General features: G+C 40.6%; 1 protein-coding gene across 2 annotated transcripts in view; it reads left to right on the forward strand.

Annotated features, from left to right (window-relative positions):
* Nucleotides 1-22079, forward strand: part of NUBPL (NUBP iron-sulfur cluster assembly factor, mitochondrial) — a 215008-nt gene that overhangs the window by 154545 nt on the left and 38384 nt on the right. For both annotated transcript variants that reach the window (XM_036451248.2, XM_045585237.1), the window contains exon 7: nucleotides 1702-1795. In XM_036451248.2, coding sequence (XP_036307141.1) covers nucleotides 1702-1795 — 94 coding nt within the window. The remainder of the gene's footprint in view (nucleotides 1-1701; nucleotides 1796-22079) is intronic.

A 22079-nucleotide genomic window follows, 5' to 3' on the forward strand; every position in this document is an offset into this window, starting at 1 on the left:
CCCATTGATTTTTTAGAGAGAGTAGATGGAAGGGAGGGAGGGAAGGGGGGGGGGAGAGAGAGAGAGAGAGAGAGAGAGAGAGAGAGAGAGAGAGAAATATTGATGAGACACATTGATTGGTTGCCACCCACATGCCCCTGACCAGGGCCAAGGATCGAACTTGCAACCCAGGTATGTGTCCTTGACCTGGAATCAAGCCTGCAACCCTTCAGTTATTTCGTTATATGCTTAATATGTGTCTCTATATATTATAAATTCTGTGAGGCTAGGGACCATAATACCATTTAATTATCAGTACCTAGCTCAATGCCTAATATATAGTAGGTACTCAATAAACATTTGTTGAGTGAGTGAATGAATTAATGAATGAATGAGAGAAGTACATAGTAGGAATACCATATCTAATATAATGGAAGTTAGGGGAAGTAAATTTCAAGCTGGGATCTGAAGAATGAGGAGGAATTAGCAAGTGAAGAAACCAAGCAGCGTGTTCTGGCGATTAAGCTATGACTTTATTTTAAAAGCAACAAAGAGTTTTAAACCAAAAAGTGACTATCATATTGCATTTATTTTTATTTTTATTATTATTTTTAAAATATATTTTATTGATTTTTTACAGAAAAGAAGGGAGAGAGATAGAGAGCTAGAAACGTTGATGAGAGAGAAAAATCGACCAGCTGCCTCTTGCACACCCCCTACCGGGGATGTGCCTACAACCAATGTACATGCCCTTGACCAGAATCGAACCTGGGACTTTCAGTCCGCAGACCGATGCTCTACCAATGAGCCAAACCAGTTTTGGCTCATATTGCATTTTAGATGGACTGTTTCTCATTGGTGTTAGGAACAGACTGGATGGGCAATGCTGGAGCAGAGATTGGTTCAGAGGATTTAGTGGTAGATGGTTGTGGCCTCCACTGGGTTCTTGGCACTAGGGAAGGGAGAAGTGGGTGACTGGGATAGCGAGAGAAAGGAAGGAGTTAAGTATGATTCCAGACTTCTAAGTTAGGCAACTGAGAGGATCCTAGGCTCACCATTCAATGGAACTCAGAGGGAGAAACCATCTTAGGAGAAAAGAGCCTGTCTATATTGAAGCTGAGCATTAAGGACGTGGTTATATAGCTGACTTCTCTAGATGTAAGTACTTAGAAAATACCTGGAAAGAAATCATCAAAATATTGTAGTATTGGAAATCTAGTAATATCTCTAAAATTTTCTTATTAACTTTTGGTTTTCATTATTTTTGTTTTATAAAGGAAAAATAATAAACTTTAGAGAATTCTGTTAGGATCTGCCATAGGAAATGTTAACATTTTTGTCCAAAAGACAAAAAACTAAAGCTTTCTTAATAAAATATGGGTTATTCCCAATGAAAATAAATGATTGGTCCTGAATAGAAGCCCATTGTGAAATGGGTTTACTATTAGTGTATGTCTGTGGTGAAAGAGGAGGGCTTCATTTGGAAATTTAACCTTACCATTAGGCTAGGGACCATACCAGAGGTCTGCTAGAGTCAGGTACTATCATTCATTCACTTCTTTCTTCCTTCTTTCATTCATTATTCATATATCAATCCTCAGCATGGTCCCTGACTTTTAGTAATTGCTCAAGTGAAAGCCATTATTTAGATTTGTTACTAATACATTTATTTTTACTGCAGTTGTTATACAATGATGTTATTTGTGTCTGATTGATTTTTAGGTAGATTGGGGTCACCTGGACTATTTAGTTGTTGACATGCCACCAGGAACTGGAGATGTGCAGTTATCAGTCTCACAGAACATTCCCATTTCAGGTAAATCTCAATGTTTAAAGCGGTTTGTGCTACCTTTGATGCTTTGCTGTTTTCTTACAGAAAAACAAACTTTATAACAAACATATTTATATCTTAAAAAACAATCATTTATAAATTTTCCTTTTCAGATAAACTTCATAAATAGAATTTTTTAACTATTACTAAAACAGTTACGTTTTCACAAACATAAGGCACTTTGAGAGGTGGTGATGTGAATCTGTGCTCTGGAACAGCAGCAGCATTTAAGTGTTATTTAGGTAGAACATGGCTATTTGGGGCTCACAGCTCTCCACACTTACAGTATAGTGCCCGATACAGGGTGGGCACTAAGTGAATATTTATTGAATACATACTGATGAATAAGAGTAAATTTTGGGAAAATTTGGATTTTTGGTGAATATAATTATGGGAAAATTTTATATTCTGCTAATTATCTATATCATAAAAGGCCTGTGGTTGTGACGCTGTAACAGTGTCACGACCAAACAAGCAGCAGCAGAGGGCGTGGGGGGTGGGTGTGAGGGCAAGGATGCCGGCAGCATCCACAGAGTGTGCAAGGCATTGCAGGCGGCGGACATGGCCCTGACGGCAGGCGAGGCCTAGGGGACCCTACACACGCATGATTTAATTGTGTGCTGGGCCTCTAGTTTAATATTAAAGTCAAGAGCTGGGCCTCTAGTTTAATATTAAAGTCAAGAGAGCAAAAAAGATATTACCTTACTTCAAATACACAGTACTTCATTAAAGTAGAGGTTATTTATGATATGGAGTTTCAGTATTTCTCATTAACTTTTATGTTAAACTAGAGGCCTGGGTGCACTAACTTCTGTATGAGTGTGGTCCCTAGTCCTGGCCGGTGATCAAAGCTCGAAGCATGAGCGTCTGGCGTGGAAGGGCAGGTCCTGGCTGACCTCTGGGCTCTGGGCAGCACCTGAGCCCCTGGGCCCCTGCATGGCCCCTCCATCTGAGTCATGGCGCCTGAGTCTCCACACAGAGGTGCAGTGAGCATGGCCGGATGCAATGGGCCGGGGCGCATCATGTGGCTCTGGGATGCCTAGTGGCACCAGATGGAAGCCGAGCAGGCAGCGCACTCTCTCTCCCAGACAGACTTGCAGACCAGCTCCTGTGTGAACCCACAGGCAGCCCAGCTTACCTGGAAGTCCACTGGGGCCAGCAGCGCCTCTGCTGCTGCCCACTGCCAGCACTGCATCACTGAGGCCCACCATGTTCTGTGCCACCCCCTGGTGGTCAACACATATCATAGTGAGTGGTCAAACTCCTAGTGGAACTCCCAGTCGAGGGGACAATTTGCATATTAGGCTTTTATTATATAGGATCTGTTTTTCCTAGATTCCACTGAAGAAATACTTGTTAATCTCACTTATATATAAGGACTTTGGGGAAAAGAAGGAATATTTAAGTGTTTTTGCAAGTTAGTTATGTATTGGTAATAAATAACCAAGAGTTATCACTAACATTTAATCATCAAATCACCTGTGTTTTTGATAAAATATACACATTGCTTGAAAATATCAATATAGCATATTAATATGAATATTTTTTATGTTTAAATATATTTAAACGTAACCTAATGGAGCCTAAGACTTTTCCTTTAGTGAGGCAAGCCATGAAGTATGAAATGGGAGTAAAGTGAAGTAACATAAGAAAATAATTCTTCCTCTTTATAATCATTATACTAAATAGCCTGCTTTTTATTTTTTAAAGAAGTTTTGAGGCATATTTCTCAATCTTATGAATACTCACTAAATGTTTATTGAATAAAATGTGTTTCTGACACTTTGAAATGCCTATTGAAGGTATCCAAAATGCTTACATTATTCATGTAAATAATAGATTGATAAAATTGGACTAAATTATCATTTATTTCTTGCATTGTGACTTGGTACCTTGAAAAAGTTTAATTTGCTTCCCACAGATAAACTGAAGTCCCTAAGCATTTTACCTTTGTTAATTCAGATGAAAACTCTTCTGTTTGGACAGGATTTATGATTGTATCGCCCTGTTTAATTTGTACTTACACTCTAAAACCAACAATGGGTAAATTGGGGTTAAGATTGCCTCTCCTTTGAAGATTTTTTTTTTTATATCCTATAACTTAATCAGCATATTTCTTATCCCTTTAATCTAATGAAAAGTCTGCCTTGTAATAGGTGATTGATATTATTATAGGAGAATAAAAAAGCAGTATTTTTTATTGCAGTAAAATATACAATAATAGTTTAATAGCATTAAATATATCCACATTATTACATAATGATCATCACCATCCATCTCCTGAACTTTCTCATCTCCCCAATGAAACTGTGTACCCATTAAACACTAACTCTCAATTTCCTCCTCCCTCTAGCCCATGGTAACCACCATTCTCCTTTCAGAAAATAGTCTATATGAAGATTAGAAATGGGGAATGAAGAAATTATGTAAGAAAAATATTAATTTAAAATATTGCATTAAACAAAAATCTAACATTGATTTTAAGATTTATTAATATAATTTTAAACCAACAAATGTTTACCTGTGAGAGTTAGACACTAAGCACTGTAGAGTATCCAAGGATAATTAAATCTTCAAGTCTTTACCTACACTAGAGTTCTGTATGTTTGTGATCCTCAGACCTTTTTTTTTTTTTTTTTTTTTTGAGAATTTGATGAATATATAGATTTTCTCCAAAAAAATATATTTGTACCTACAAATGCCAATTTTATATGTAATTTCAGGGGGCTCAGTCCTCAGGTTAAAAGCCCCCAGTTCTAGGAGACAGAGCAGGGGGACGAGTAGGGGGAGGGAGTGGCTGATAAGAAAAGAGCATGGATGGCTAAAATGTGGAGTTTGAAAAGTGCTGTATGAGAGAGATGGGGGATCAGGGGAGAAGAGATCACGGGTTTGAGGGGAATTGTCAAAACATGGAGATGAGCCTTAAAGAATAAATATGATTCATTGTAAAGTATTCAAGATGATACCTGGTTTGCTTTGCTTTTTCTTGGCCCAAGGGAAAGAAATTTGAGAGTGAAACTTCTAATGTTCTATAATCTTATTACAGAAACTTAACATGTATTTCTCCTCCCAAATCTGTTCCATTAAAAAAAATAGGACCAAGTACTGTAGATGCTTTTGGAAATACACAAACTTAGTTATTTCTGGATTACAAAACTGAAATATTGTTCTACTATCTTCTAAATTTTCTGTAATAAATTTATATTTTTATAATTAAAAGTAAATAGAAAGCACATATTCTTTAGGAACAGTAGATTCCTGTGTATATTGGTGATGATTGCTTATTATTAATTAACTGACATTTAATGATAGTCTTCTAAATATTAATTTTTTAATTATCACTAGTGTTATCTCTATTTTCTTAAATCTTTGAAGGATTAAGTCACTTTCCCAAGGTCACATATTTGTAGTCATTTATAACTGAGGTTCTTATAGTTCATACTCTTAACCTACATGAAACTGCCCTCATAGAAAATCCAGCAATATTTGACTCATTGGTTTATTTTGTGTGTGTGTGTGTGTGTGTGTGTGTGTGTGGTGTGGTAGGGTCTTCCAAATTTAAGAAGAGCTATAGGCACTGATACGTTGTTGTTGTTGTTTAAATATATTTTTATTGATTTCAGAGAGAGAAAGAAAGAGAGAGATAGAAACATCAATGATGAGAGAGAATTACTGATTGGCTGCCTTTTACACAGCTTCTAATGGGGATCGAGCATTTTCGCTGCTTCCCAGAGTTGGTAGGATCACTTCATGTGTTTGGTATCCTATATGGCCCAGTGGGTCAGCCTCCCCAGTTACCTGAGGTGGACACTCTTGGTGCTCCCCTTTGTGTACTGTGTGTACAACCTTGTTGTAGTTAAGTCTTGATTGTTGTTAATCACTGGGAAGAATTCAACTGGATATGAGTATCAGCTGTGTCTACACTAGGATACCTTCTGTATAGGAGACAGTCTTATAGGATCAGACTTGCAAAATTGCAAAAGCCTCTGTGCTCAGGTTGGATGGGGCGGAGTCTAAGGGCTGAGCTGACAGTCTTGGCTTCCCATCAGCTCTGCCCTATGCATGCACATCAGACTTCTGCCTTCCATGGCTCCTCTGAGTTTCCGCCTGACAGTCCAGATTCCTCTTGTAAGAGCGTGGGTGCTCCAGGGACTCGCCCTGAACTGGGTTTCAGTGTTCAGTGGTCAGAACTGGGGTTCAGTATAGTTAGGAGCTTCCATCTCCTTTCGCTGTGGAGCAGCTGCGGCAGTCCAAGGTCAGACCTCGTTGTGTGCACTCACTGGCACACAACTCTAGACCCTGCCCGCTGCGGCTCCCGGCTCCCACGAGTCTCCCAGTCTCTGAGTCTCCGGGTGCCTTTCTCTACAGTCTGTACTCCACCCGTATGAGCCTGGGTCCACAGGGTTTTGGCTGGGGTTGGGGTTCAGTGCAGTCGGAACTGGGGTTCAGTGCAGTCGGGGGCTTCCTTTCTCCTCCCGCCAACCAGGCATTCAGCCACCCTTCCTCTCTGCGCACACGTCTCCCTACCTCAGCATTTTGTGGCTCTCCTGATCTGTGAGCCACTCTCCTTCTTTCTACTTGTAGATTTCCCACTCAGCCAGCTTTCCTGTGGTTTTTGGATGATGTCTATTCTTTTAGTTGTTGTTTTGAAATTGTTGTGTGAGGTGGTAATTTAGGCGCTTATCTAGGCTGCCATCTTTTTTCCCTGTCCTAAGCCTTGATTGTTGTTGGCATCAGTGGGAGGAATTGACTTCCAGGCCAGTTGGCTGTGAGGACCAGTTTTTTCTACAATGAAAGAGCTGCTGTGCAGGAGATACCTCTGTAGAGGAGGACTTGCTTCAGTGGGGCTTTGGTTCTCACTGAGTCTGCCCGTTGAGTGTATCACTTGTGGGTATAAAGAGTTGTAATCTGATGTGATCTAAAGTTGTTCAACCAGGTGTGCTGGCTCTGGGTCTCCAGGGAGGTGCAAAGTCAGTCACTGCCTGTGGCCATCTGGCAAGAGCTATCGTGGGTGCTACTTGTATATGGCTGCTACTTTTATTGGGCTAGGAAATACCCAGGCCAGGCCCAGCTGTGAATCAAGGCAGGCTGGTGCCAGTGCTGTGTCTTGGATCTTTTATTGATAGGTTTGGACATGCTGAATCCAGCTTCTGTTTGTTTGAGAGATTTTAGGAAAATCTGAAGCCTGAGCCAGGCCAGGCCATTTATATTCAAAAGCTACTGCTAACAGCTACGGTGGGGCTGCAAAATGGGTGGAGTGAGGTCTAAGGGACTCACTAGGGTGGAGCAAACAATATGGGCCATGTTGATATCCTTGCCAGTCAGCTCTGTGATGAGGAGAGGTGCCAGCATTGGAACAATGACTCCTGCTTGCACCCCTGTCTGGGAAAAAGCCACCCCCGAATTCCTGCCCTGAATCCAGACAGTCAGTTCTTCCCATTATGTCCCTGGATTTCTCCAAAGCTGCCACCCGGTGCTTGAGCTCAGAGGAAGTGGACTGTGTAAGTTTGTGTGTGAGCCCTTTAAAAGGAACACCTGAGTCTTTTGCAGCCTCTGTGCCACTCAGTCACAATCCCCACAGGTTTTTACAGCTCAGAGTTACAGGGACTTCTCTTCCAAGCTCTGGAACCCTGTGCTGGGGGGCTGGTGTGGGGCTGAGGTGCCTTGCTTCTCACAGGAGGCTTTGAAAATATCCCTCCGATAAAAGCAAACAAAAACAAAAAACCACACACACACAAAAAAAACAAACAAGCAGCCATACGTGGGTTTGGACTAACCCATTTTGCATCTCTGCCTCTCCTACCTGTCTCAAACTGCTCTCTTCTTTACTTCTCCATGTGTAGGACTTCCATTCAGCTAGATTTCAGGTGGTTCTGAATGATGGTTGCTCTGTATTTTAGTTATAATTTGATGTGGTTGTGGGAGGCAGTAAGTGCAGGCATTTATCTACACTGCCATCTTGACTCCTCTCCAAAGTCTTTGTCTTTACAAACATTTCACCCTTGCTTAGAATGTCTTTCTTCCCCAGTCAGTGGGCACCCAAATCCTGCATACCTTTTATTTTAAACTAGAGGCCTGGTGCATGAAATTTGAGTACGGGGTGGGGGGCAGGTGTCCCTCAGCCCAGCCTGCACCCTCTCCAATTTGGGACCCCTCGAGGGATGTCTGACTGCCCATCGAGATCGGGTCTCAATGAGCAGTCGGACATCCTCTCACAATCCAGGATTGCTGGCTCCCAACTGCTCCCTTGTCTGCCTTCCTGATTACCCCTAACTGTTTCTGCCTGCCAGTCTGATCACTCCCTAATCATTCCCCTGCCAGCCTGATTGATGCCTAATTGCACCCCTGCCAGCCTTTTTGCCCCTAACTGCCTGCCCCTGCAGGCCTGCTCTCCTGCCTCCCCTGCAAACCTGGTCCCTCCACCCCCCTCTGACTGATCTCCCCTGCAGGCCAGGGTCCCTCCCAACTGCCCTTCCTTGCAGGCCTGGTCGCCCCCAACTTCCCTACTCTGCCAGCTTGGTCACCTCCCAACTGCCTTCCCTTGCAGGCCTGGTCTCCCAGCTGCCATCCCCTGCTGGCCATCTTGTGGTGGCCATCTTGTATCCACATGAGGGCAGGATCTATGACCACATAGGGGCAGCTGTCTTGATCTTGTGTGTTGGAGTGATGGTCAGTCTGCATATTACTTTTATTAGATAGGATAGAGGCCTGGTGCACTGGTGGGGGCTGGCTGGTTTGTCCTAAAGGATGTCCCGGATCAGGGTGGGGGTTCCCTTGCAGCATGGGGCAGCTTGGGCGAGGGGCCTGTGGTAGTTTCAGGCCGGCCACACCCCCCTAGTGACCCAAGCAGAGGCCCTGGTATCTGGGGTTTATTTATCTTCTACAATTGAAACGTTGTAGCCTGGAGCAGAGCCAAGCCTCCTGCTCGCTCTGTGGTGGCAGCCATTTCTATTGGGATTTTTTTTAAAATATATTTTATTGATTTTTTACAGAGAGGAAGGGAGAGAGATAGAGAGCTAGAAACGTCGATGAGGGAGAAACATCGACCAGCTGCCTCTTTCACACCCCCTACCGGGGATGTGCCCGCAACCAAGGTACATGCCCTTGACCGGAATCGAACCTGGGACCTTTCAGTCCACAGACCGACGCTCTACCACTGAGCCAAACTGGTTTCGGCTCTATTGGGATTTATGTATCTTCTATAATTGAAACTCTGTAGCCTTAAGTTGAGGCCTTGGCGGGCCAGGGTATGCCGAAAGCTTGGCTTCCTCCATCGCGGGGGCAACCCTAGTCTCCTGCTATTTCCAGCTCCGTGGTTTCCACCATTTCTGTTTGAATTTATGTATAATATCTTCTGTCATTGAAACTTTGTAGCTTTGAGTAGAGGCCTAGGCTGGCAAGGGCAGGCGGAAAACCTGGCTTTCTCCATTGCCAGGGAAACCCAAGCCTCTCTCCTGCTCTTTGTGGCCGTAGCCATCTTGATTGGGTTTATTTGCATATTTGCTCTTGATGGGCTGGTGGGTGAGGCTTGTGGTTGTAGCAGAGTGATAGTTAATTTGCATATTACTATTTTATTAAATAGGGTGTCTACTCTTTGCCATTTTTTCCAATCCCCCAGTTAGGAATCATTTCTTCCTCCTCGAAATTCACATAGAATTTTATTTGGACCTTCACATGTTCTCCACTCAAAACCTGCATAACTGTGTTATCTGCTGTACCAGACTGTTACTCCCTAGCGGGCCAAATCTCTGTTTCAATCATTTTTGTATTTCTCACAGTGCCAAATTCAGTGCCTTCTGTAACCACTCAGGAATTGTTGAATCAATGAGTGTTTTATCTCTGTGTGTTATCTTCCCAACTAGGCTGTGAGCTTCTTGCATGCAAAATTTTCCCCCTATTTATCATAGTATTTTTTAGAGTACTTTGGACTATGGGTTATAGAGTTGATATGGTTGAATAAATGACAAAGCTAATTGACTAGTTATGACAGTTCATTTGAATATATTTGTCCCCCTTTTTGTTCCCCCCAATAATCTTTCTACCATCCTGATTACTCATTCTTGTGATCTCTCTAACTCCAACTGCTTTTACTCAGGAGGTTTTTTTTTAAATGTGTAAGTTAAGTAAAGCATTTATTAAAACTATACATTTTATGTCACTCTCCCTTTGAGAGAAAAATACTTACATTTGGAAATAAACATATGTACTTATGCTGTTCTTTTTTCTGTACTATGTACAGTATCTTTGTGGTGAGTTGATATATTTATTATTAACTATGTTTTGGTTTCTGAGATATTTATGCACGTGGGCACCTGCTATGTGGTGTCATACAGGCTCTTACTAAATTACTAGTGAGAATCACTAGCATTATTGCATTGTAATAGTAAGAAATTCTTTTATTTACTTGAAAGGATGTTTAGCTACAATAGATACTACCTATCTCTCTGGTTTTTTGTTTTCACCTGTGGAATACCTGGCTACCCCACTGACTTGCAAGAATCAAATGAGCGAATGAATTTAAAAGCTACATGTTAATGAATTCTATTTTTAAGAAACCACTTGAATACTTTAAGAGGGTTTTTTTTGTTTTTTGTTTTTGTCATGTTTTTTTTTTGTGGGGGTGGTGTGATGAAATGCTATGAATTCTATTGACTGTCCACTTCTCCAAGCCATGGTGAAAATGCAATTAAAAGCTTTATACTTGGAGAGACATCCTTTTGGAAAATTCATGGAGACAGACCTGTACTAGCAAAAAATAGCCTCTTTTTGAATGCTAATTAGCAACTTTTTGTATGTGTTCCTTAGAATGGATGACAGGCTCATTATAAGAATAAACTTCAAAGGAAAAAAAATCTTATTTGTGTTAAAAGTACTGTGCAGTAACAACAGTAATAAATGTGTTGATAGCAATATTAGAGTCTAATGATTTAAATTTGAGCTTACATGGACTACTGAACCAAAATATGCTACAAATACCTGGTCATTGTAGTAACTACTGGAGGGAAAGGAGACAGGACAAGGATGGGAAATAACCAAGTGTAGTCTTTGCAGTTGTTCTTGTCTTGTTGAACTTGTCAAGGGGAAAAGAGAGTTGTCAGTGCAAGTTTTGTTTTTATTATTTTTTCTTACTACTTTTAATTTTTTTGGTGATAGTTTGCTGGGTTTTTGTTTGTTGTTTGTTTGTTTAGCTTATAAATTAGTTGTTGCCATATACTGAATTGGGTAAATTCCAGGGTTGACTTCTGTGTTTGTTTGTTTGTTTTAACACTTAAGTGCTCTTCCAAAGTAGAAGAGGTTTAATATTTATCTGAGGAACATTATAAGTTCCTTGAAATTTTTGAAAATATATACACTTTGCTAGTATTTTAATTGTAATAGCTGTTACTTAAATATTTTTTCTTTCTTTGCTTCAATTGAATTCCTCTGTATGTAACTATCTGGAGACTATCTTACTTTGATTTTAATTATTGGAATTAAGTAAAGTGTTTATGCTTTACATGGAACAGGTGAAACATATTTTCTTTTTCAAGAGACTGGAGAATTTTAGTAAGCTATTTATATTAAATGCTATATTCATCAGTGTCCTGATGACAGGTACAGATGACACACCTTAAAAGGAATGAACAGAACAGAGTTTAATGAAGGGACTCCTTACAGAGGTATAGGCAGCATCAAGGAAATCAACAAGAGATGATGAAGTACCCAGAGACTAATGATATTAGGAAGTTGTTACTGTCCCTCTGCCTGAGGGGCGAGGGAGTGAATTGTGTTAGTGCAGCCTGGCAGCTGCTGGAGCCATGGAAGAGGCTACCTGTTGGAATCTGTGGCCACAGAGGCTCATGGCTAAGGCCAAAACTCCTACAAGGCATGGAGAAGCATTGTGTGAGGTTGGTGATAATACTCCAACCTCTTTCTCCTCCTATCTATATATATAAAAGGCTAATATGCTAAGTGTCCATCTGAGTGGTTGCTGTGATGCTCACTGACCACCAGGGGGCAGTCACTCAATGCAGGAGCTACAATGATGCACTGGCCATTTACAGAGAACCAGCATTGTGTACTTGGAACACACAAAGCAACACTAGTTGCTTCCCTCAAGTGGGACACAGACCAGACCACTGTGGTGTGATACCCCACCAAATCACAACTGATGCTGCAAAGCCCCATGGTGAAAAATGTGACCCACAGCCCAGAAAACGGTGGCTGTAGGCACCACATAATGATGTCACATAGCAACACCCAGCTTCCTCTCCCTAGGGACAGGCTATTTATATTTATATTTATATTTATATTTATATTTATATTTATATGTATATATGTAGGAGCTGCCGAATGACATCAACTTTGCAGAGTGCCCTCTTGCACTCTGCGACCCCTCTGGGGATGTTGGACTGCCAGTTTCAGCATGATCCCTACAGGCCAGGCCAAGGGACTCCACCTGCCAGAGGGACCTCGCTCCATAGACACCCTTTGAGCCCCGGCGCCAGCCCAGGTGCATCCGGCTGGGGAGGGAACATAGGAGGTTGGCTCCAAGGTGTGTCTGGCCCATTTTGCCTAGTCCTGCCCCACCGGCCACATTCTAAGTAATTTTCTTCCAATGTGCATGAACCCGTGCACTGAGCCTCTAGTTTAGCAATAAATGGCACTGCAGACTTGTGCCCACAAAGCAACACTCTGAACAATAAATATTTATTAAATTTAAATAAATAAATAAATAAATAAATAAATAAATGAAATTCTTTAATGTCTTAAAATTCAATGAATGGTATAATGGCCAATGGGCAATCAGATTATTATGAAAAACTAGTACTAAATCCTTTAAAAATTTACATGTAGCAAAAATACAAGTCCTACAATCTACAAGTCCGGGTAATATGCTAATTAGACCGGACATCCTTTTGGACAAAGCCACAGTGGTGCGGGCCGAAACAGAGTTGGTTAGGGGCAATCAGGCCACCAGGGGAGGGCAGTTAGGGCTGATCAGGCAGGCTGGCAGGTGAACGGTTAGAATCCAGCAGTCCCGGATTGCCAGAGGGATGTCCAACTGCTGGTTAAAACCTGCAGGCATTGGGCCTAACCGGCTGTTGGATATGCCCCGAGGGGGTCCCAGATTGGAGAGTTTCAGGCCAGGCTGAGGAACCCTCCCCCCCACTCCCCCCCCCAAAAAAAAAATTTCGCCAAGTCTCTAGTTTGTAATATAAAAATGTTAGTGCTTGGTCATAGATGTTAGATATTTGATCAGAACCTGAAGTATAGCTCTGAAGAATGTCTTCACATCTTAAGTATGACAGCATTTGGAAATGGAGCAAAGCTTTTCCATATAAAGTCTCAGTCTCTTTTTCTTGAAATATACCTGGTTAAATAAAGTTAGGAGTTGAGTAAGCAGGAAGAAGCAGTTTTCCTCTCTGGAGTTTGTATTAGACATAGAATGTTTATGAAAAGGAATGTGTTCAGTTATTGAACAAATGGCCTTTGGTGGTGGCTCACTGTGAGCATGGGCAGGCTGAGCTATTTGCACATCTAAAAGAATTTGAAATGTAGTTTTGAATTTAAGCAAAAGAGCTTTCTGAGTTGTAGAGGCATATATGTACAACAATTAGGCTCCCCAAAGGTGTTTATTTATTTATCAGCATAAAGATGGATTTAACACTGGGAAGAAGTGAGGATTTTATTCTAATTTTACTGGAAACATTACAAGTGGGGAGAGGATGAGAGTGTGTGTGTGTGAGAGAGAGGGATGTGGGGGGGGTGGGGAGAGGTTAGTGTAAGCATGAGAGAGCTGTTAGGTTCAGGCTCAGGCTTTTTAAAATCTCTGAAATCCTCACTTTTCCCTACTGGAAGGCAGTCTGGATAGCCTTGGTGAATTCATTGTTAACATCGTTTGGTGAAACGATTAGAAGCCCATTACCTGTTGACCCAATTATTGAAGAGCTAATCATTGTTTCTAAATAACGTATGCCTCCAGATTCCTTTGATGAATTTGAATTCTTAATGTTCCAAAGCACAAGCTTTCTCTCACTAGTGATTTTGAAATGCTTTGGTTTCACTAATTACTGTGTTTTATTAATTCTTTTGGCGGCAATGGACATGATTTCCTGTAACAAAATTCATTTCTAAAGTAAGGGGGGAAATGGTTCATCTTTATATTAATAAAACATATCTCCTTTGTGACTATAGTCAGTACTCTGTTGAAATGGAGCAGAGTCTAAAACAGTGACTCATAAAAGAATTATGTGTATTTCCTGTTGAAATAGTCTGTGGGTATAGTTGAAGTGAATTTACCTTTTTAATCATGTTTTACTCAGTCTGATACTACTATTAGTGGGCATTTCTTGATCTTATAGAAAATAATGTTTATAATTCAGGAAGTTTGTGGCTTGTAGAAGAGAAAGACAAGGGAAGGCTAAAAAATACCAAAGCCAGTCTACTCTATAAACAATTGAGTGTTTTGTATTATTTACATTAAGCTAACAGAAGTTGAATGATTATTTTATTTGGCTGCATGTGTCTTTACATAGATTAAGGTGAATCAAAAGCACTAAATGTTAGAGCACTGCACTATGAACATTTATCATATAGCAGTTAATTTGTTCTTATAAATCTTAGTTGATTTTACCTTGATGTGCTAAAGAATTGTAAGACATATTAGGTCTAGTAATAATTAATGTTGTTTTCTAATACCTTTTTTAAATCGAATTTATTTAAACAATACAACAAAATTTAATCAACAATATAGTTGCCGTTGTTTTCTACTACTTGTGCCCAACGCTCAGGAAGCATTTTAATCCCTCTGTTGTAAAATTCTTGTGATTTTGATGCAAAAAATTCGGTCAATGCATTTTTGAGGCATTCTTCATCATTAAATTTTTTTCCAAGAAGAAAGTTTTGCAAAGAACGAAACAAATGGTAATCGGAAGGGGCAATATCAGGAGAATATGCAGGTTGAGGGAGAACTTCCCATTCCAGCTGGCGCAGTTTTTCAGCAGTGATTCTTGCAGTATGCGGTCGTGCGTTATCGTGAAGAAGTACGCCCTTCCGATTAATCAGCGCGGGTTCTTTTTCTCTTAAAGCTTGGGCTAACCTTTCCAATTGGGCACTATACACTGCACTTGTAATGGTTTGGTTAGATGGTAAAAGTTCATAATGAAGAATTCCTTTAAAATTCCACCAAACACACAACATCACTTTTTTCGCATGCAAGTCAGGTTTTGGCGTGGGCTGCAGAGCCTCATTTTTGTCCAACCATTGAGGCTGCCTTTTCAAATTAACATACAGCACCCATTCTTCATCTCCAGTAACAATTTGCTCTAAAAACGGCAAACGGTTTTGACGAGAGAGGAGCGAACTGCAAATTGTGACTCTTTGATTATGGTTGTTGTCGGTCAACTCACTTGGCAAAGTCCAAACTTTTGGACTTTGCCAAGTGCACGCAATTGATTGGAAATTGTTTTTTGTGAACAATTTAAAGTTGTCACAAGCTCTTGTTGGGTAATTTGAGGATTTTGCACCAAAAGAACTTGAAGAGCTTCTTGATCAAAATTGGACACCCAGTCTTGACCACTCTTGTCATCTAACGAAAAATTTCCCTCGCAAAATTTCTCAAACCAACGCTGGCATTTTCTGGCGCTAACTGCATCTTGACCAAGAGCACTACAGATGTTTTTTGCAGCCTCACTTGCTTTTCTTCCTAATTGGAACTCGTAAAGCATGCAGTGCCGAATATGCTCTTCATCCGCCATCTTCTTAGCCCTAGTTTTGCAACAAAAACCAAACCAAACACAAACTTTTTCAAGCAAAACTTGTTAATTGCACTTCACACGTTCTGTAGATACCACGTGTTTGAAGGTTATGTCAATACAAGTCAACGCCAAGCAAGATTTTAAACGAATGTTTAAAAACGACATTAATTATTACTAGACCCGATAAAATGACTGGTCCAGGTATAATTACAAGCAGTTTTTGTTGGACATATTTATTAGGTTCTAACACTGAAGTTCACAGTCAAGCATGGGAATAGGGTACAATTTGTGCCCTGGAGACTTAGAATGGCATAGTTGAATAGTTCCTCACTGGTGTAATTATGATCATCCTAACATCTGGAATAATGAATTTTAAATGTTTAACTACTTTGAACTATGACCCTTTCCCAGATATGTAGCTATAAATTATACTCATAATAGTCAAGAGAATTAGCAAGTAAGGCTATATTCTAGTAATGCTGGGGTCTTTCTTCAGCATCTAGAAGGGTTCAGGAATCTGGAGAAGGGCTTCGTGTAAAACAATAAAGAGACTAGAAATATAATATAAATTTGTAATCCATGAGGGAGCCAGAGGAAGCTTAGCTGTAAAAGCTAAGTTCTCTCTATCTCTGGATCCAGGGCTCTTTTTATTCCCACATTTTTCCCTATAGCAAAGAGATATACATATCAAAGGTAAGTTTTAGTATACAGTAGACATTGTCAGTTTGCGGGGAACTGCCTTCAGCTGTTCAGGTGTTTAGCCAGCAGGAGGCAATAACATGTAGATTGAAATGCCCTCAGCTGTCTGGGAGCAAGCAATCATTTATGTAAATTCAGGTTTGGGGAAATGCTATCTGGCCATTCCAGTAGGCAATAATATGTATCTTCAGCCCTGCTGAATATATTTTCAATAGAAGCCTCAAAGTTCCAGAAATCTTTTGATGAAACTTCTTGCATTTATGACATGCTGGAATTAGCCTCCAGCACTCTAGGTAATTATATTTTAGGATGTTTACTTATTTGCCAGAATCAGTTTTTAGTAAATTAAGCTTTCATAGTAAATCCCAGCTGATAAAAAGCCTTAAAATTATAACTTGGGAAATAGCATTTAAAAAATACTTTTTAATTGTTTGGACTTAGACATATACCCTAGAAAATCGATAGAAAATTCATCTTGAGATAGGTGTTTTCCTCAGAAAATAATCCTATTTATTGCAAACTAAACATTCTTTTTGTTGTTACTGACATTCATTATGATAAGTAGAGAGAACACAAGTTTCCTAACAAACCCTCCATCACAAAATAAGTGACATCACCAATGATGGCATGAAGGGAAAGCATGTAAGCTAGTTCATATTGGTTCATATATATTGGTTCATGTTCCATGAGCCCTGAGAAAAATTAAAATGCCAAAAATCATAAAGATAAAATTTAATGTCATATTTTAGATGACTTTTTAAGTTAGGGGATATATTTATAAGAAAAAATTGATATAATTTCTTTAAAATTAAAAACTCTAGGTTGTGATGCACAGATTGATTATTAAATTTAATTTTACTGAAGGTTTTGTTTTTTTGTTTGCTTTATTTTCTTATCGTAAATTATAAAAGTTATTGTAGGGGTAGTCTGAAATGGTTACTTATATCATGTATTAAGATTTGGTACATTAAAAGTGGTAGTGCCCTGACCAGTTTGGCTCAGTGGTTAGAGCGTCTGCCTGCGGACAGAAGGGTCCTGGGTTCGATTCCGGTCAAGGGCATGTACCTTGGTTGTGGGCACATCTCCAGTGGGAGGTGTGCAGGAGGCAGCTGATTGATTTTTCTCTCTCATTGATGTTCTGACTCTCTATCGCTCTCCCTTCCTCTCTGTAAAAAATATATATATTTTTTAAAATAAAATAAAAGAGGTAGTGATTTATGTGTGGGCGAGTTATATTTTTGTTTTTTAGGAAAAAGTCTAGAAAATGTTTTTCCTAGGAACAGTGTGCTAAAGATTTAGTTATTAATTAAGAACATATATTTCAGGAAGGGAAATCTTATACTAAAAATCTTTTTAAAATGTGGCTGGTAGTCCCAATGGAATGTTTACATGTTTTGTGAGCATTTGATGGGGCCTGGAGGATGATCATTGTCCTTGTCTCAAACTTGTTTTTAATTGATGTTTGAATGGTGCTCTTTAGATTACTTGACAAAGAAACTCAGATGGCATGTTTGCTTATTTGTGACACTGTGTTACGAGTTAAGTACTACAGAGAAAACCAAGTCAGTTTAATTCCTCTCTCTAGGATCTTACAGCTATCTAAATAAAGTCATCAAACATTTTTATAACATTTTTACATATTTTAAAATATGTGTTTATTGATTTCAGAGAGAGGAAGTGAGAGGGAGAAAGAAATAGAAACATCAATGATGAGAATCATTGATTGGCTGCCTCCTGCATGCCCCTTATTGGGGATGGAGCCCTCAACCCAGACATGTGACCTGACTGGAAATCAAACTGTGATCTTCTGGTTCATTGCTCAACGCTCAAACTGGATGGACCATTTTTACATATTTTTAATGGAACAGTTCTTTAAATTAAATAGGATCAGTGGAAATAGGCTTGTTATATGGAAGAATTGATTCAGATATATTGAGATTTATGAGCTATTTAAGATTATATAGTACTAGAGGGCCAGTGCACGGATTCATAAACCAATAGGGTCCAGTCCCTCAGGCTGGCCTGCACCCTCATGCAATTTGGGACCCCTCAGGGGATGTCGGAGAGCCAGTTTTGGTCAGATCCCCACAGGCCAGGCCAAGAGATCCCATTGGTGCATAATCGGAGCTGAGAAGGGACCGCAGGAGGTATCCAGGATGTGTCCAGCCCTTCTCACGCAGTCCTGATCAGTCAGACCCCAGCAGCAAGCTAACCTACTGGTCGGTGTATCTATCCCTTGATGGTCAGTGTGCATCATAGTGACTGGTTAAATGGCCAAACAGTCAGACACTTCACATATTAGGCTTTTATTGTATAGGATACTAGATGCCCAGTGCATGAAATTTGTGCATTGGAGAAGGGGGGGCCCTCAGCTCGACCTTTGCCCTCTCACAATCTGGGACCCCTTGGAGGATGTCCACCTGCCTGCTGGGCCTGCTCCCTGCAGTGTTTGGGTCTAAGCTGGCAGTTGGACATCCCTCTCGCAGTCCGAGCCCCCTCGCTCCTTACTGCCTGCTCACTGCTTCTTACTGCTTGACTCGCTGCTCCTTAGCGCTGCTGCGGAGCTGGGAGAGGCTCCGCCACAGCCTCAGTGCTTGCCAGCCATGAACCTGTCTTCTGGCTGAGTGGAGCTCCCCCTGTGGGAACACACTGACTACCAGGGGAAAGCTCCTGTGTGAGTGTCTGGCCCCTGGTGTTCAGTGTACATCATAGCGACCAGTTGTTCTGGTCATTCCGCCATAATGGTCGCTTAGGCTTTCATTCTATAGAGTAGAGGCCTGGTGCGTGAAATTCATGCATGGGGGTGGTGTCCATCCACTCGCCCTGCACCCTCTCCAATCTGGGTCATCCAACTCACAATCTGGGACTGCTGGCTCCTAACTGCTCACCTGCCTGCCTGCCTGATTGCCCCTAACTACTTCTGCCTGCCAGCCAGATCGCTCCCTAACTGCTCCCTTGCCAGCCTGATTGACACCTAACTGCTCCCCTGCTGGTCAGATTGCCCCCAACTGCCCACTCCTGCAGGCCTGCTCTCACCCCTAACTGCCCTCCCCTGCTGGCCCGGTTGCCCCCAACTGCCTTCACCTGGAGACCCAGTTGCCCCTAACTGCCCTCCCCTGCAGGCCTGGACCCCCACAACTGTCCTCCCCTGCAGGCCTGGCCACCCCCCAAATGTCCTCCCCTGCTGGCCTGATTGCCCACAACTGCCCTCCCATGGCGGCCATCTTGTGGTGGCCATCTTGTGACAACGTGAGGGTGGCCTTCTTGCAATGGCCATCTTGTAATGATGTGGGGGCGGCCATTTTTGGTGGCCGTCTTATGACAGTGTGAGGGTGGCCATCTTGTAATTACATGAGGGTGTCGAAAGGGCATGACACCATATAGGCTTTTATTAGTATAGATTAGCAGAGTGGATAAAACCAGAATCCAGAACTCTCGACTCATAGTTCAAGGAGTCAATAACTAAGAGTTCATGCAGCAGTGGTCTAGGACAGATGATGTGAAAATATAGGGACATTGTTTAAACATCCAATCCTCTATGAAGTGCCCATTTTGTGCAAGTCATTGTGTCATTAGTTTTGTTTGATTAAAAAATGAGAAAAGTCATAACTGGTCATGAAACTATATTGTGTATCAGTAATACAAATAACTTTTTAGGGCCAATGCAATAGAAAACTCTCTTTACTCTAATATATAGTTAAGGAGAGAATTTGGAGGAAATAGCCAAATGGGTTTTATTTACATATAAAGAGAATGGCTCTTGGATTAAGGGGCCATAATTTCACTTCAATAAGTTTACTGAGGCAGTAAGGTTGAACAGGGATGGTCTTGGAAACTATAGTTAAGAAGGGATATTAGATTATATAGTTAGCCAGCTGAGACCTTGGAGATTATATAATCCTTGAGTTAATTTTACAGCTAAAGAGACCGAGTCCTAGAGTGATTCTGAGTTACTTGCCCAAGATTAGTCACACAGCTAGAGGGAGTAGAATTGGAATTAGGTCCCTTCCAAATGCCTGGATATGAACAAACACTGAAGTAGATTGGAAAAAGAATCTAGAGGTGGTGAAGTGTGGAAATATCATAGATGTGTGGAGTAGATTTATGTATAAATTTTTACAGAGATGTGATTTCCATTTATTTTTAAAAGAATGGAAAGATAACTTTGACTAGTTTTTGGTTTCTTGGGCATAGCAAATCAAAAATAGATGGATTTTGTGATCCATGGAACAGTTTGAAAAGTAGGATGAGCTGCTTGATGGCAAATATGAGAATGTCCTTCTCAGCAACTTGTAAGACATTTTATTGATAACAATAATAAAGGAAATAGTGGTGATATTATTAACAACAGCTACCATTTATTGAATGTTTACCCTTTGTCCAGGCACCATGTCAATCATCTGATGTGCATCAGTAGTTTATTTAACTATTTCACCCTGTGACCTAATTATTATTATGTCGTTTCGTAGACCAAAAAACTGACTCTGAGTTTCCTGTCCTAGTCACACTGGTAGTTGCCTAAGGAATAAAAAGTTGAATTCTTATTATGTTTGCATTCCAAGGCTGTGTTTCTCTAATTTAAGTAATGAATAGACCCTCCTTCAAAAGGAAAAATAATCTGCTTCATATTCCATATTGACTTATTTATAAGACTATTTAACTTTGCGTAAACAAAAATTCCTTTAAGCTTGTAGCTCATATAATTTTTTAAAACTTAAAAAAAAACCCTACAAATTAAATACAAGCAAAACATACAAAATCAAAAAAATTCAAATTGTTATTAATTTAATGTGAAAGATGAAGTTTTTACTGAAATGAAAATACCGATTGCAAGATGAATTTGTGACCATTGCGCAGTTGTTTTGAGTTTGGCATGCCTGTATTGCCACGTGCTTCATGCTAGCTTGGTTCTGCTGCCATATTTCTCTATTCTGACTTCTGTAATATATCCCTTCAGACAATAGTCTAGTGGCAATTGACTTTCGCTTAGTGCACTCAGATATTTATTGTCAATCCCACTCTGTTTTCATTAGTTATGATGAAGTACTGCCATTTGGTTTGAGGCTCTGCGATGTCATGGCCCTGTACTTAGTTATAAAATGATGGCTATCCTGGTGCTTTAGAATATGCTTGTGTTAATTCTTTTTTGGGTTATCTTCTAGAAGAGAGCACAAAATTTAAGAAATTCAATCTCTGAAGTCATAGCCAGGCCTCTGGTGTTTCCACTTTAAAAAATTGCACTGTACTTTCTCTCCGAGCACTGTCATAGAACCGCCTGACCTCTGTGGGGGATCAGTGCAGACCCAGGAAAACCTGCGTCTTCACCTACTTTCAGTGCTGCTTTGCTTCAGGCCACCACTATTTTGCATCTGAGTTTTTGCTCAGCACGTAGTTTTGTCTCCACCAAATTATTCTCCACACTGTTGAGTTTTCTATAATACAAACTTCTAGAACTGAGCCTCAGAATCACCTCTTTATGGAAACTTTCCTTTATTGTGTCTCCTTATCTCCTGCTTCTCACCCCATCCATTATCACCTTGCCCTTTTTCTCCCCTAGATTGAATTCGTTATTTTTTCCTTCATTCCTCCTTTAGAACTCCATAACACCATTGACATCTCTGTTATAATGCTTAGCACATTGTGTTGCAATCCTTAACTTTTGGGTCTCCCTAAGTAGACTTACCAGCTTCTTGAAAGTACAACTGCCTGTGCATCTTCCATCGAGCATATGGTCTGAATGAGAGGGAGGCTCTCGTGGTAGCTGTGATCTTGAATCACTGGTCAGTCAGTTATAATTTTAGAAGTGAGGAGTCAAAATAGGCAAGAGCAAA

The sequence above is a fragment of the Pipistrellus kuhlii genome, unplaced genomic scaffold (genome assembly GCF_014108245.1).
Source record: "Pipistrellus kuhlii isolate mPipKuh1 unplaced genomic scaffold, mPipKuh1.p scaffold_m20_p_1, whole genome shotgun sequence".
Taxonomy (NCBI): Eukaryota; Metazoa; Chordata; class Mammalia; order Chiroptera; family Vespertilionidae; genus Pipistrellus; species Pipistrellus kuhlii.